Source organism: Danio rerio, chromosome 9, assembly GCF_052040795.2.
Source record: "Danio rerio strain M-AB ecotype USA chromosome 9, GRCz13ab, whole genome shotgun sequence".
NCBI classification, from domain to species: domain Eukaryota; kingdom Metazoa; phylum Chordata; class Actinopteri; order Cypriniformes; family Danionidae; genus Danio; species Danio rerio.
In genome coordinates, this window is record NC_141029.1 from 10625150 (window position 1) to 10642484 (window position 17335).

The 17335-nt window shown below is 44.3% G+C and overlaps 1 protein-coding gene across 3 annotated transcripts in view; it reads right to left on the minus strand.

Annotated features, from left to right (window-relative positions):
- The window catches only part of thsd7ba (thrombospondin, type I, domain containing 7Ba), a 435675-nt gene that overhangs the window by 74910 nt on the left and 343430 nt on the right, over nucleotides 1-17335 (minus strand). For 2 of the 3 annotated variants that reach the window (XM_087267488.1, XM_087267487.1), the window contains 2 exons: nucleotides 16346-16600; nucleotides 15923-16101 (listed from right to left, as the gene is read on the minus strand). In XM_087267488.1, coding sequence (XP_087123614.1) covers nucleotides 15923-16101; nucleotides 16346-16600 — 434 coding nt within the window. Of the gene's footprint in view, nucleotides 1-15915; nucleotides 16102-16345; nucleotides 16601-17335 lie in introns of all 3 variants that reach the window. The other variant, XR_015499198.1, reaches the window with a different exon arrangement.

Genomic DNA, 17335 nt, shown 5'->3' on the forward strand with positions numbered 1-17335 from the left:
GAGGGATTTGGATCCTATTTTACGTCAGGAAATAATAAAAAGAAGAGATTAGTTGTCTTTATATCAACACAATATGACTGTGGACAAACTATACCTACACACAGTTCTGTCCAAACAGCTTACAAATGATGATTTTCATCATAGGTGCTCTTTAATATATGCTAACATTAAATTAACTGAATTAATAAATGTTTTGCTAACCATAGTTGCAATCATTTAATCAGGTTTTACTTACTACACCAATATCTTAGATTATGAAAAATTAGCCTTTTTGTCAATCAAATAAAAACTTCATGAAATAGAACATCTTAAGTGCAACCTAAACATTTGTTCAACTTGTTAATAATTAAATACATATGATTATTTACCGAGACTAAGGGCTCTATTTTGACGATCCAAGCGCAAAGTGCAAAGCGCAGGGCGCAAACGCATTAAGAGTGAGTCAGAATCTACTTTTGCTATTTTAAGGATGAAAAAATTCACTTTGAGCCGTGGCGCATGATCTAATAGGGTTGAGCTTATTCTCCTAATGAGTTATAGGTGTGTTTAGAGAATAAACCAATTAGAGTCTCATCTCCCATTCCCTTTAAGAGTCACAGCGTCGCACCACAGCGCAATTGCTATTTAAAGTACATGACGGACTTAAGTCAATCTGCAAGAGCATCTGCAGCGCGAGAAGGAGAGATAAGGCCTCTCATTATCTACTTTCATTTTCACTCTCGTGGATAGGGTAACCTTGTACGCACAGACATCTATTAGCCTATAAATAATTAATTTCGTTTTTTAAGCACAAAGATTTGTTTCAAAGCTATTTCTAAACTGAGTTATAATTTCCAGCGAACAAATAAATGAAAAATAATAACGAAGTGTGTTCAAAAACCTGTGTTATATCCTAATACACATGCTGTGCCCCATATGGTCTAAAACCTGACAAGTTGTCAAATATAAGCTTGTTTTAATAAAACAAATATAAATATGGAGATGATAAATAATACTGCTTATAATAATAATAATAATAATAATAATAATAATAATAATAATAATAATAACATTATGCAAAAGCAAATTGTCATGGATAAACTAAAAAAGCCCACTTAGATGAAGAAGGCATGGTTTTTATATATATGTAGGCTAGAAAATAATATGCTTTGTAATATTTTAATCCTTTAATTTTTCATATGTTAAGATATCTGCGTATTGCTCTACATCTTGTGTGTATTAAGCAATGTAAGTGAGGCGCACAACTAACTCACTCTGCGCTGGACAATAGGCCGGCTTCGTTCTGGTCTACTAAAAAATCTATTATAGTTCTCAAAATAGCAACCCGCCAGCAATGCGCCTCATCGCCTTCCATTTTAGACCAGAACGCCAAGCTGAAACTAGTAAACAACAACAATTGCGTCGCGCCTTGCGCCACATTGTGCCATGTGTATGATAGGGCCCTAGGTATTACCATATAATAATTATAATGAATATAATGTATTGATATGATGGCAAAGCTAAATATGCTACATATATATATATATATATATATATATATCAATGCTGAATACTGTTTAAGACTCTTCTGGAAACAGTAATGCTTTTTTTACAGTAATATTTGATGAACAAAGTTCCAATGAATATGTATGCATATAGAGTTGAAGTCAGAATTATTAGCCCCCTTGATTTATTAGCCTCACTGTTTATTTTTTCCCCAATTTCTGTTTAACAAAGAGAAGATTTTTTCAACACATTTCTAAACATAATAGTTATAATAACTCATTTCTAATAACTTATTTTATCTTTTTCATGATGACAGTAAAAAAAATATTTGACTAGATATTTCCAAGACTCTTCTATACAGCTTAAAGTGAAATTTAAAGGCTTAACTAGGTTAATAAGTTAACTAGGCAGGTTAGGGTAATAAGGCAAGCATTGCATAATGATGGTTTGTTCTGTGGACTATCAATAAATAAATAAATATAATATAATATAATATAACATAATATAATATAATATAATATAATATAATATAATATAATATAATATAATATAATATAATATAATATAATATATAATAATTTTGACCTTTAAATGTTTTTTTTTAAACTGCTATTAGTCTAGCTGTTAAAAAATAAAAAAAATAAAAAAATAAATAAAGGGTGGGCTAATAATTCTGACTTTAACTATGTATATTTTCTTGTCATAACATCAACTTTTTATTTTCAGAAAATTGCAGTGAATGTCTATAACAGTGGTGCTTAAACTCAGTCATGCAGGCCAGATGTCCTGCAAAGTTTAGTTTCAACACACCCTTTGCTAGCTAATCAATCACTTACTAGGCTATTTAGAACCTTCCGTGCAGGTGTATGCCTCAACACACCTGCACAGATGATTCTAGAGAGCCTAGTAAGCGATTGGAACTAACCTTTGCAGAAGTTAAAATCTGCAGGACATCATTCCTCCAGGAGCGGGTTTTAGCACCCCTGGTCTATAAAATAAAAGCAAGTGAAATACAACAAACGACATATTCCAGCAAAAACACATAAAACCTCATATTTAGGTGGCATTCCAAGCACTTCTTTTTCTAGAAATATTTGTACTGTTAGTAATATTTAATATAGAAAAACAAACTCTCCTTCTCTATTTACCAGTCTCTATAAAACACTGTTTAACATTTGTTTAATGTGAATGCACTTCTCAATGCTACTACGATAAACATTTATTTTCAATTTAGAAACAAGAAAAAGACAGATGATTATCTGCACGAGTGCCACGGCTCAATATGTTCAGTATGGACACGAAGCACTGCACCGCAGAGCAGACAATAGGTAGCTTAGTAAACAAACCTAATTACAATTACAGCATGCTGGAATATGATAGAAATCGGTGTGAGCAGAAGTATAATGTCATTGTGAGGGTTTAACAACAGACTATCATCCTATTCCCATATGCTTTAGTGCATATAATCTTGTAAAACAGATCAGCCGCAGCAACACAAAAGCATGACACACTGGTTTCTAAAAGTCTACTTCCGAGCTAAAGACGGGCTTCGTTTAAGAGCTCTGGCAGACGCAGAAATGCTTTATAGGGAGATTGGTTTCTAAGCACAGATTTACAGAGGTTGTTAAATTATGCAAGCCATGGTGAACACAGGCTCATCTCATCAGCAGAACAGTCTGCCTCAGCGCACATGATGGTGAACATATGGTACCCGGCTCTAGAGGTGGGCAAGAAGAATGTTCTTTACACAGCCAGTCTAGCACTGAGGGTAAAACAGACTTCAGACTGCACCAGCCCCGAGGAAAGCTACATCTGTTGCATCTGATAGAAATATCACCATTTGCCACACTTAGTAATGAGGAGCCAACACATTAAAGTGAGAGCCTGAAAGAAAGGAGAGAGAGAGAGAGATGGAGAAAAAAAACACACAGGCAGAAAATGACATGACAGTGGCAATTCAGAAACACGGACTATTTCACACAAATGAGTACAAGTCATATTTGCGAGTTAAATGAGGTTCAAACTGGCGCTGCGCTGTAATGAAGTACATGAAGTTCTTTATAAGTGGAGCATGGAAATATCAGTGCTACAGGATTGCTCTCAGATCTTCATCATGTATTCAAACAAAGCAATAAAATGACTGAATCTGAAGATAGTCAATGACTGAACAGAGTGTTTGAATATAAAGACTCCATCAATGAGCTTCAACCATGCTTCTCAAGTCATCTCACATCTGATTATCAACAGAAAAATTAAAGAGATTATTAAATGAATATGTAAAATACTTGTATCTTAATAGAAATAAAATTAGAAGTTGAAGAGGAAAACAACTTGTGTTTTAATAATAATTAACAGCACTTAAAATATGCAGTCATCTATCCACATTTTCAGCCATTCATCCGTTGTTGATTTTCAAGCCATCTATTCATTATAGAGCTTATTATCAAATCCATTTATCCATTAATCTATTTATCTATGAGCTTAATTCCATCCTTCTATCCGTCTATCCAGCCATGTATCCAATTGTATCCATCAATATCTAAGCTTGTCCATTAATCTATTTATATATCTGAGCTTATTCATCCATCCATCCATCCATCCATCCATCCATCCATCCATCCATCCATCTATTTATCTATAAACTTAAAATCATTTCATCTTTCTATCCATTTATCCAGCCCCATATCTGATCCTATTCATATATCTGAGCTTATCTATCTATCCATCCCTATTACTGAGCTTATCCATCCCTCAATTTATCTATATATCTGAACGTATTGTATCCCTCCCTCCCTCCATCTATCCATCCAACTATCCATTCAACCAAGATTATCCATCCATACATCTGTCAATGAGCTTATCCATCCATCCATCCATCCATCCATCCATCCATCCATCCATCCATCCATCCATCCATCCATTAGTGAGCTTATCCATCCATCCATCCATCCATCCATCCATCCATCCATCCATCCATCCATCCATCCAACTATAAGCTTAAAATCATTCCGTCCTTCTTTCCATTTTTCCAGCCATATTTCTGAGTGCATCTATATATATCTGAGCCTATCCATCCATCCATCCATCCGTCCGTCCGTCTGTCCGTCCGTCCATCCATCCATCCATCCATCCATCCATCCATCCATCCATCCATCCATCCATCCATCCATCCATCCATCTATCTAACTAAAAGCTTAAAATCATTCCATCCTTCTTTCCATTTTTCCAGCCATATTTCTGACTGCATCTATATATATCTGAGCCTATCCATCTATCCATCCATCCATATATACCTGTGCAGATCAGTACATCAATCTATCCATATATTTGAACTTATCTCTCCATTCATTATCCATCTGAGCTTATTCATCCATCCATCCATCCATCCATCCATCCATCCATCCATCCATCCATCCATCCATCGATAAGTTTATCCTTCCATCCACCCATTCATCCATGAGCTTATCAATCAATCAATCAATCAATCAATCAATCAATCAATCAATCAATCAATCAATCAATCAATCAATCAATCAATCAATCAATCAATCAATCAATCAATCAATCAATCTATCTATCTATCTATCTATCTATCTATCTATCTATCTATCTATCTATCTATCTATCTATCTATCTATCTATCTATTAGCAAATCTATGAGTCTATAACAATTAAATCCATATCTATGAGCTTATAATTTATTAATTCATTCAATCATTCATTCATTCATTCATTCATTCATTCATTCATTCACTCAATCATTCATTCATCCATCCATGAGCACATGTATTATCATTTCATTCCATCAGTTGATCTTTTTTATATATCTCTGAGCTTATAACATTCCTCCCACCCATCCATGCTACTCTCACACTTGTTGCAGGTATTTATGCAGAATCAAAAATCACTTCCTGCACCGTTCAACTTTCAGATCAATAGTAAGACACAGTGAAGGGACGACATGCCTCCACGCACCACCTCTTACGGTTCCCATCACAGTGGCTGATCATCTGTAAAACTGTAGGAGGTGAGATAAGAATATCAATCTCACCTCTGTCAAGTGACTCACTGTGGGAAACATTGCAAGAGAAAACATCTGGAGAAGGTCGCACATCATCCTGCCTCCCATCGGCACAGATGCCTGCAGACAGTCACAGGGCAAAGGCGTTCAGACTCATCACAATAATGAGACGGAACGTTACACGCCCTCGATTGATGTGGGGTAAGCTGCGCCACTGCTCAAATAAGCTGTCCTCTCAGCAAGGAGAAAGGAAATGTAGTTCACTATTGGCTGTGAATGACGGACAGAGAGCACTGCAGCCCAAGCCCCATGTTATGTCCACATAGGGCCAGCATTTCAGACAGCCGATCAATAGATAAGTGGTGGGAAGACAGCACTGGTCCTGAACACCATCAGCTGTTTACTAGTCCGAGAGGGAGCTGGAACAATCTAGTGATTGTGACAGGCCTCTCCGAGCCTGTAATACCTGAAAGTCTAAATAATGAATGAATGCAGAGCGCTGCCCTGCTCTTTGACTCATGGTGGAAAGGTACACTGGGGAAAGTGAGGATTGCTTGTTAAAGGTAGAGGCCAGACAGAGCGAGACAGATTATCAAAGACACATAACAAGCAAGGAACGTGGCGTGTTAACAAAGTTTTCCTAGCAAGTCTTGCTCCAAACAATTCACTTTAAAGAGAGCACAACATCAAAGACCATTCATGACATTTGATCTGATCTGCTGCTCCAAAAAATGCACTTGATGTGACAATACTGAAATGTCAATTAAAGTGTTGATAGAGCACAACCTGATTTTTTTTAGGAAAATGTGTGCCAGTCTTGAATTACACTTTGAATGCTTTGAACACAGCGCTCTAATCCATAAACTCCACTAATGAGGTTTTCGATTGTTTCCAAACCAGTAATTTCAACAAAAAGACATTCACTCTGCTTTTATTACACTCCCTGCCTTGCTATTTGGCCCTTAGGAAAGAAATATCCGGTTCCCGGAGACTTGTGAAAAAGTTTAATGGCAGAATAAATAAATGAACCTAAATATGTTAATGTTTATAATTTTAGTCGTATAATATATCACTGATATTAAAAAGTCAACCCATGTCAGATTTATAGACACGCACAATTTTAACCATCAAATATTTCTGGCCCAAAATGCAAATGAGATGGACAATGGGTTGGAAATTGGAAAAGAGCTCTTTCATTTGATAACAGAATAATTTAAGAATAAAAATAGCACATGAAACAATCTCAGTTTAATTATATTTAATGCCAGTGCTTGATGGATGATATATGAGTGCAAAAGGTCAAAAATGTAACTTTTTAGATATGGACTTCTTCGAGCTGTAGTCTAATTGTAATATGGACAAAAACTTGGCATGTTTCCAAATTACGGTTTAATAGTTGTGCAGTAAAATGAATTTTTAGGTGAAAAAAAAAAAAATTCACCCTAAAATTCATTTTGGATGCTTGTGAGGGACTGATAGTAAATCAATCACAAAATGTGCTCCTCCTAAACCCCCCACCAGATTTTGGTTTTCTGTATAACAATATACTTTAGATGAGCTACAAACAAGCCATAAATACATTAGAAAAAAGCTTTTACAATAAACAGTATCATTAAGTAATATTTCATCAATAACTCGCCATAAATGGTGTATTGTGTGTCCCTGTGAAGTACAGATTGAATGTACTTATTTACCTATGTATATTATTTACTGTGGAACCACAGAAAGCAGGTTGTTGGTGGATGTGAAGCAAAGGTTTGTGCTACATTTTTGTAACTTGGCTTTAAGGCAGGGGTGCCCAAACTCTGTCCTGGTGGGCCGTTGTCCTGCAAAAACAAATTGGCAGGTTGGCAGTTAAACTCTGCAGGACACCGGCTCTCCAGGAAATTGGGCACCCTAAATTAGATAAACATTTGCATCCTGGTACTCTGTATCTCACTATCTAACTGAGTTTAATGTGCAACAACTAAACCCTGCAGAGTTTAGTTTTAACTTTGCTTCAACACACTTACTTGTAGGTTTCAAACAAGCCTGAAGGACTCGATTAGTTAAATCAGGTGTGTTTATGCAGGGTTAAAGATAAACTGCGCAGAACTGTGGCTTTTTGCAAGTTTAATTTGCATCTTTGAATAGAAACATACTTGTGACTTTTCAAGCTCACTGTCAGAAGGAATGAGCCTAACTGCTCAATCTTGTTCTTTATCTGTTTGAACATCCATTTCTTTCGAGTAATAGTATATAGTGAAGCAAAAAATAGATACTATGGTGATAACTATACATTTCTGGACATTTCCATCCATAGGATGTTATTGTTTTTACAAAAGTGGTCTAAATGCACAATTTTGCCCCGAGACAACAAATGAAAAACTACTATTTGAGTATATAGACAATAACAAAATGTGTCTTTTCTTAATCAATGCTTCTTCACATATCCATGTGCATGACACATATTTTAATATCAACATATTTAGATTTAAAAATGTTAAAAAGCTAAATCTATCTTGCATACTGCTAGTTGTGGTCCAAGAAAACTGGTTTGTTGTCTAAGTGGAACGTTCGAGGTTACTAAAGTAACCCTTCGTTCCCCGAGGAGGGGAACGGAAGCACTATAAGTGGATTTGATTGTAAAATCCACGCATTGGGAGGTTCGGTTCAGAAGCTACTCGTCTGAAAGAGTATTGAACGGGCCAATTAAGAATGAATTGGCAGCGCAAGCCTGCGCAGGTGAGCGGCATAAGCAATCAACTGAGTATATAAGCTCACCTGGCGCCAGCAGACGCTATCCTTTTTAAGCTGAAGAGACTTTCAACAGCTAAGGGACAGTCATTATGGCGACGGAGTATAGTGCTTCCGTTCCCCTCCTCGGGGAACGAAGGGTTACTTTAGTAACCTCGAACGTTCCCCTTCGGGGGGAACTTCAGCACTATAAGTGGATTTGATTGTAAAATCCACGCATTGGGAGCCCATTGAAAGCGCCATAATGACTGCACCTTACCAACACCCCCGATGAGGAGATAGTCAAGCAAGCGTGACGCACCCACATCATGGGGGGCGCGGTCCTCCAACGTTTCCCTGGCCCTAATTTATCCTACTTCAACAGAAGTTTTACGGATTTATATATATATATATATATATATTTATATATATTTTTTTGGGAAGTCGTGAGCATCTAGATAATTCTAGGAAAATACGACAGTACGTTGGGAAGCGTGCAATCCCGATAGGGAGGACGCTGCGGAGGCCATCCGTTACCCAAGGGGGGATAGATGGCAGAATTTACATATGGACTAGCCCTAAAAAGGGGGAGTACGCATAGCAAAAGAGTGGTTAGCGGGGAGGGAAGACACGGGTCCGCCCAGGGGGGGACTTAACCGTGGCTGAATAAGCATATGGGATCGCCTAGTGGGGACCACGCATAGCAGGCACCTTTACCCAAAACGCGGGCTGACCAGCGGGCAGACCTACAACGTAGTGGGCCAGCAAGTGACTCCTCCGCTGAGTCAGTGCTGGGGGCCACGGAGGAATCTGCAGGGCTCACCTGACGGGGAACTTTACTGACAGATAAAAAAGGCGCACGTATCTCCGTGTTAGGGAAAATGGCGCAGCAAGCGTGTTTCAACACCCTACCGAATTGTTTCCTCAATCACCAAGGGTTACCTAATACCCTTGAGGAAACCGGCTCCACTCGCAGATTGTAAAACCTTGCAAATGTGTTGGGTGTCACCCAGCCCGCAGCTCTACAGATGTCTGTTAGAGGGGCGCCGCGTGCGTGCGCTCGAGAGGATGCGAAGCTCCGAGTGGAGTGCGCACGCGCTCTCGGGGGACGCGGCTCATCTCGGCTCTGATAGTGAAAGAAGGCATCCACAATCTAGTGGGAACTTATTTCGGTACGGCACTTCCCTGCTGCCGACCGCTATAACAGACGAAGAGCTGCTCAGATGATCTAAACTCTGAGTGCGGTCCGGATAATACGCAAACGCGAACTGGACAATAAATAAGGGCTGGGTCTGCCTCCTCCGAGGGCAGCGCTTGCAGGCTCACTACCTCGTATTAAAACGGAGTGGTAGGAACCTTGGGCACATATCGCGGGCGGGGTCTCATACGTGAGAGAAGCCAGCCCAATTACAGGCACGAGTCACTGACCGAAAAATGCCTCCGGGTCCCCGACCCTCTGATCGATATCAACGCGACCAGCAGAGCTGTCTTCAGGGACAGAAATATACTGAGTCGAGGATCGAAGGGATCTGACGCGGCTTGTGTAGCGAGGGCGAGATCCTAAGAGGGCATGAGAGGGGGCGGGGTGGATTAATTCGCTTAACGCCCCTGAGGAACCGGATGATGAGGTTATGCGTTCCCACGGTGCTGCCAGCCACCGCGTTATGAGAGCGGAGATGGCAGCCACGTAACCTTGAGTGTGGAGGGCGACAGCCTGCTCTCCAGCTTCTCTCGGCGTAAAGAAAGCACAACGCTGATCTGGCAAATTACGGGGGTCTTCTCAGCGAGAGACACACCATTCAGTGAATAGACTTCACGTCAGGGCATAGGCGCGCTCGGGGAGGGGGCTCTAGCCCGAGTGACGGTATTAGCCACCGCAATCGGAGGTTACCTAAGTCTTCCTCGCGTCTAAAAATCTCCAAAGATCGGCGAGGGTGCCAGGTGGTGCCCTGTCCCTGAGAGAGTAGGTGCTCTCTCGAAGGGACTGCCAGGGGAGGGCTATCGCGAGGGAGAGCTCTGACACCCAGGTCCGGTTGAGCCAGAGGGGCGCAACCAGCAACCTGTTCCTCGTCCTCCCTGACCATGCACAGTAACTGCGCGAGCAGGCTCACTGGGGGAAACGCGTATTGCGCATGCCCCGAGGCCAGCTGTAAGCCAGTGCATCCGTGCCGAGAGCGCTCGGTCAGGGAAAGAACAACTGGCAATGAGCGATCTCGGGGGAAGCAACAGATCGATCTGGGCTTCCCCGAATCGCGCCCATATCAGCTGAACAGACTCGGGGTGGAGTCTCCATGCTCCAGGACGCAAGGCTGCCGTGAGAGCGCATCGGCTGCACGGTTGAGCTTGCCTGAATATGAATGGCGTGCAGCGATTTCAGCCGCGGATGACTCCAGAGGAGCAGACGGCGGGCGAGCTGAGACATGCGGCGAGAGCGCATACCCCCTATACGGCTGATATACGCCACCGCCGCCGTACTGTCCGTCCTGACCAGCACGTGTTGCCGCTCCAGCACCGGAAAAAAACGGTGGAGAGCGAGGAACACTGCCAACAGCTCCAGGCGATATGCCAATGCAACTGGGTACCTTTCCACAGGTCCGCAGCCGCATGCCCGCAACGCACAGCCCCCCAGCCCGTGTTGGAAGCGTCTGCTGAAACGACAACAAGACTGGACGCCTGTTCTAGAGACACCCAGGCCTGTAGGAACGAGGGGTCGCTCCAAGGGCTGAGGGCGCGGCGACACAGCGCAGTAACAGAGACTCGGTGTGCGCGCGCGTGCCATGCGCGTCTGGGGACTCGATCGTGAAGCCAGTGCTGAAGTGGTCTCATATAGAATAATCCGAGCGGCATGAAGCGGCTGCGGATGCCATATGCCCCAGGAGCCTCTGAAATAGTTTCAGTGGGACCACTATTTTACTGTCGAGCTCTCTCAGACAGTACAGCATCAGCTGAGCGCGCTCTCCGGAGAGGCGCGCTGCCATGGTGACCGAGTCCAGCTCCAGCCCGAGAGAAGAGATCCTCTGCACGGGGGCGAGTTTGCTCTTTTCTCGGTTGACCTGAAACCCCCACAGGTGGAAGTGCCATAGCACTTTGTCTCTGTGCATAATCAACTCTGTGCATAATCAAAGAGAGGGCAAATTCAGCCAGTCGTAAAGAAATTGAGTATGCAGATGCCCGCGAGCCGAAGGGGCGCTGAGGCACCCTCCGCGGGCTTGGTGAGGACCCGCGGAGACAGAGAGAGCCCGAAGGGGAGGGCTTTGTATTGCCAAGCTCGACCTTCAAACGCAAACCGCAGAAACTGTCGGTGGCGAGGAAGAGTGGAGACATGGAAATACGCGTCCATCAGGTCTAATGCTGCAGACCAACCCAGAGGACGAACGCACCGGAGGATGCGCTTCTGCGTTAGCATTCTGAACGGCAGCTTGTGCAGGCAGCGGTTCAAAACGCGCAGATCTAGGATTGGCCGTAACCCACCGCTCTTTTTGGGCACGATGAAGCGTGGGCTGTAAAACCCGCTCTCCATCTCGGCTGGAGGGAGCGGCTCGATTGCATCCTTCGCCAGGAGGACAGCAATCTCCTCTCGCAAGACAGGGGCGGACAGGGGGCTGACCCTGGTGAATACACACCCGTGACTTGGGGGGCCGTTTCGCGAACTGAATCGCATAGCCGAGTCTGATTGTGCGTATGAGCCACCGCGAAGAGCTGGCCCGCGCTAACCAGGCAGGCAGAGCTCTCGCTAATGGACTCATCGCTACAATCGCTGACGTACCAGCAGTGGGGCAGCGCGGAGTGGGTGTGCTGATCCGGGAAGCTCGCGGGTCCCACGGAAAAGCTGGAGGTGAGATATTTTGCTCTCACTCCAAACCCGAGCTCCGGAGGGGAGGCTCGAGGGGTGGGAGAAAGGAGACCGTCCTCCCAGCGCTCGTGAGCCACTGGCGAAACGCACCGAATCTGCAAGCTAGAAAGCATAGCGTCCCAGACTGGCAGATTTCGGGCTGTCACATCTGGGGAAGTGAAAAGTGCCCTTTCATAATGTTTTCATGGCAGTAAAAAGTGCCGTTGGAAATGGGGCCCCACCCTCCAGCGGGGAAAGAGCAAGTTCCCTCTTCTCCAGATGGCCTGTCCCAGGGGCGCTTCGCGGTCCGTTGCCGGACTTAGCGGCGTTCTGGGCAGGGGGGCTGCCTGCTTCCGAGGTGCCCGACGCGCTCGCTTCGCCGAAGGCGTGTGCGGGGGCGGAGCAGCTCTCGTAGGCGGGCGCCTTCGGCGAGGAGCAGGTATGAATGGCACGGCGGGCGGAGCGGGCTACGGACCGCCGATAAGACATCACCCACCAACTGCTCTCTCACCGCCTTGAATTCCTGGGTGAATTCACAGACAGTGTCGCCGAACCTGGCTGGGGATATGGGGAAGTCAAGAAAGCGGACTTTGTCGACTTTGCGCATATCAGCCAGGGGTGGCGCTCCTGCACCACTAATGTGGACATCGTCCTCCCCAACGCACACGCAGCGGACTCAGTAGTCCGAAGAGCTAAGTCGGCGGCGGTGCGAAGCTCGTAAGCCTGGGTTGGACCCACCCTCGTGCAGCTCGGCCAGCGCCTGCGCTTGGTAGCGCTGGTAGGTGGCTATCGCATGCAAGGCGGAAGCAGCCTGGCCCGCAGCTATGTAAGCTCTAGCTCCGAGGGAGGTAGATAACTTACAGGCTTTGGATGGGAGACGAGGCGAACCCGCCAAGAAGAGGCGCCGCGCGGATTTACCGCCATCGCGCACTCAACCTGAGGAATCGCCACATACCCCCTGGCTGTTTCACCGTCAAGAGTGGTTAGGGTGGAGGAACACGCAGCACGAGCAGAAAAAAGTGCTTTACAAGACCGCGTGAGCCTACTGTGCACCTCCGGGAAGAAGGGAACGCCCCTCTAGTCGGTCCGGCCGCGGAGCTGGGGGATAAACCATCTCCAACCCACGGCCGAAGCAGCCCGGGAAAGCACGGCTAACATGTCCGTTTCAGGATCCGTAGTGACAGCGCTCACCAGCCCGAAGGGGGCGAGCGGGTCTGGATCATCATCGGACAATGAAAGCCCACCCTCCGATGCCGCGGTGGACATCTGGTCTCCGGTGTCATCGGGCGTAAGGGCTACCATCTGTTAGACGGATCGCTTCCCCCGCCCGAAGCTTGGATGGAGCGCTTAGAGGAGCGGGAGGTCCGCGGGCCCGTGGGCGACGGATTATCTCTCGCTGAAACCCTCAGATCTGCCCGAGTGCCCGCTGCAGAGCAGGGGACAACTGGGGTGGTTCGCCCTTTTGCAAAGGCTAACCGCGATCTTGCGCAACAGTCATGGCATCGCAATGACGACATGAACTGCCCGCGAGCAGCGCATTAACATGCTGGACCCCCAGACATGTAACGCAGTGCCCGCGCCCATCATCCGAGGACAGGAAACCACCGCATCCAGAAACGCACAGTCGGAGCGCCGTCCTGATAAGGACGTGCTGCACGACTGTGTTGCTCTTTCTGTGAAGTTTGCAACTTTATACGCACCGCTCTGGAGGACCGGACCCAAAGAACGCCAGGCAAGGGAGAAACCCAGCTCGACCGTCTGCCACTGCGTGTACACACTCTGGACCGGGAGAATGCTCTCGTTCGCTCAGAATCGCTGTCACAGCAGGAGGAACCCTCATCGACTCGATCAGAAAGTCTCTGAAGCGAAAAGGATAGCGTCTGCTGGCGCCAGGTGAGCTTATATACTCAGTTGATTGCTTATGCCGCTCACCTGCGCAGGCTTGCGCTGCCAATTCATTCTTAATTGGCCCGTTCAATACTCTTTCAGACGAGTAGCTTCTGAACCGAACCTCCCAATGCGTGGATTTTACAATCAAATCCACTTATAGTGCTGAAGTTCCCCCCGAAGGGGAACACCACGCCTTAAAGGTTAAGATAGAAAATAATTTAATCTTAATAAAAAAGTTGCTGTAAAAATCTCAAAAATAATTTAATTTAACATCTCTTTTAAATTAAAGACTATAATTATGCTTTAACCAATATATTTTCTTATTATTTTATTTATTTATTTATATTTTGGTTAAGATATCTTTTATAGGAGGCATAAATATTCAGATAAAATGAAGAGCAAATGGAGATTTGTGCTGCAGTGCCAATGCCAAAATGAATTCAGTTCCCAAGGAATGCATGAACTGATAAAATTTTATCCTTAATGCATTTCCCTTTGCATAAAAGTGTCTGCCAAATGCATAAAAATGTAAAGAAAAGTAGCCTTCTTTAAAGTTCAGAATCTGAATAGATCCGACCAATAAATGTGCTCAGATATACCAAGATACCAAAGTCTGCGATAAAAAACGGAGAGATTTCAATATGAACTTCAACATTTCCCATCAAACCCTTCTGAGAACTCCATTAAATCTTCAGAGCTATGAAAGGGCATCCTCAGAGCGATACAATTTTCTCCAGGGTCGCTCTCAAACTCAAACACACATGAATCCAGTGTGGCTTTGCTGGTGACTTTCTACTGTGTTTACCAAGAATTCTCCATCTCCACACCTTCGCAGAGTGGGCAGCTTCACAAACCACCAGCTGCACAGCCAGTCTGCCAGGACCACAGAGCGACCGTTTGCAAAATGTTAACAGTGAGAGTTCATCCCCCCAAAAGACTGAAAGGGGCATTAGCCAAGGCAAACTCTGCCTTTTGCGGAGGGGTATTCTGAGTCCCGTTAAACAGTGGGTCCATAAAAGTTGTTAGTAGGCACTTAACCATCTGTACACACAGCCGCAAAAGAATGCATTTGAATATTTTTCACGCACACTGCCTCATCTGCATACTGACCTCTAGAAACCAGTGTGTCCTCTACAGCCCGTTCCAGCACACACAGCACATTTAAAATATCATTTCCCTTTAAAGCACGACCCATCTGGGAGCAAGCTGTCGCAAATGTACTGCTAGATGAATGTACCTACTTTATGCTTTTCCTTGCTTTTCGCAGATGCGGTGATGTCTAATTCAAACAATAGCCTTACTCATGCATAAAGATCCCCGCTAATGACCAAATAAGCATTTCTATCATTGAGATCGACGATGAATAATGTGTGACCCGTATGTGTACTTAAGTAAGATAAAACAACGGCGTTTAACACAACTCTTGTACAAACAGTCTTAACCAGCTGACGGTGGAAAGAGGAGAGGAGAGGTCACAGAAACAGGCAGCCTGCGCTAATGGGCATGTTTTTCTGTGAAGAGCACAAATCTATGGCAATCAGGAGCAGTATTTACATGGACACTTATTAGCACCTTTGTGCCGTCTCGCTGTGAAAGAGGAACTATTTAAAGGACGAGGAGATTGTGTTTGTTCATGCTTTAGCTTCGAGGCTGAAGTACATTCGGTAAACTGCACTTAATGAAGAGGCATACATTAACCGGTGAAATGGTAATGAGCTGAATGTTAACCGTGCTGAAAATGCAAAATGTATCTCTAGGCGGCTTAAATATATTCCGTTGGGGATATTTCAGGCATTCAATAAAAACGGATGCGTTAAAGGCTCTAAATGAAACAGTTTACATGAGCGATTATCTGAATCATGATGCCTGCGATCATAGACCCTAATGATTCTCATTACTCGCTTTTACTGACGATCAACCATACGGTCGGTGAAAACCCACAGAGATGATATTTTGCCTACAGGGGCCGCACATCTCACCTGATTCTTGAGGTCTAGTTTTGGACACGGCCTCCCCCCGTTGAAAGGCTTCTCTCGTAGCCATTTGGACCTGATTTTCAGTCCACTGCCACAGGAGGCGCTGCAGGCTGACCACGGTGACCAGTCGCTCAGCTTGCAGTCCAGAGGGCAGGGTATGTAGCAGACCTCTTCCACCAGACCTGCGAAAAAGCATGTTGAGCAATAAGAGCGGCCAAGCCCCTGCCATTCACTATCAGTCTAACAACGTTAGTCGAAACACCTGGTGCCGTTTCTGAGACCTCCGTCTAATTTACACTGACAGTTCAGGGCACCCCACTGCTTCCTATTTGACTAATGACTGCTCGCCTTCCCAGCGGAGACGAATTACTTGGCTCTTTAGTGAGAGCGAAAGAGAAAAAAAGAGAGGGAAAGAAGTAGACAAACCTGATTCGCTGCAGAGTTCTGGGCTGACCAGGTGGGATTCGTGGTCTAGACAGGACATTGCTCGATAGCGGAATCCCTGACCACAGTCGCGTGCCTCTCGACGACCCCTCCAACCCTGTGCCGGGGTCTCCGACAGGATACAAGACGACCAATTACCGTATGGCTGAGAAACAAACTCCTCACACGGACAGGGTTCGGACTCCACAAGAGGGAACAAGTCTTCCCGCTGACATCGGTCTAGTTTTCGGCTACGACCTGAAAATGGTAATAAAATAAGAGAGTGAGTAATAAATATAACAGGCGGAATTGTAGGTGCCACTCAAATGAAACATCCAGACTCTATTCATGTGTGTAATCTGTCTTTGAAAATTATTAAATCATTAATGATGTCTGGATAGCTGAACCATTATTCATTCTGCTGTCAACTGTGGACTGCTAAGTGCCACTGCAAACATCCCCAGGGGACGATTAAGGAACTATTCTGAGAACACTGATGTGGAAACGCTCAGTGACGAGAGGAAGACTCACAGAATCACTTCTTCAAGCAAACACGCTGTTCTTTCGGCACACTTTATATGATGGAGTGGGGTGTCCATTCCTGCTCCTGGAGGGCCACTGTTCTGCCACGACCTTAATTAAACATCTGAAGCAACTAATTAAGGCCTTTGTTGTTACTAGAGATTTCCACGTAGGAGTGTTTCAGTTAGGAATAAACTAAAACATCAGGACACTGAAGCACGATTGGACATTACTATTACGGAGGATCAGTTTTAGAATAACTGTGACTTTTAATGGGTTCCAGCTGTAAATTGAAAATGAATATTTTTTATCCATTTCTTGTTCAATATGTAATATATTTTGGCACATTTAAACAAAACAGATTTATTAAACAGATATGTTTATAAAAAATATATATATATATTTTAGTCACGAAACATATTTTGAAATAGAATGATAATGCATTTGAATACATGCAAAATATTAAAAAAA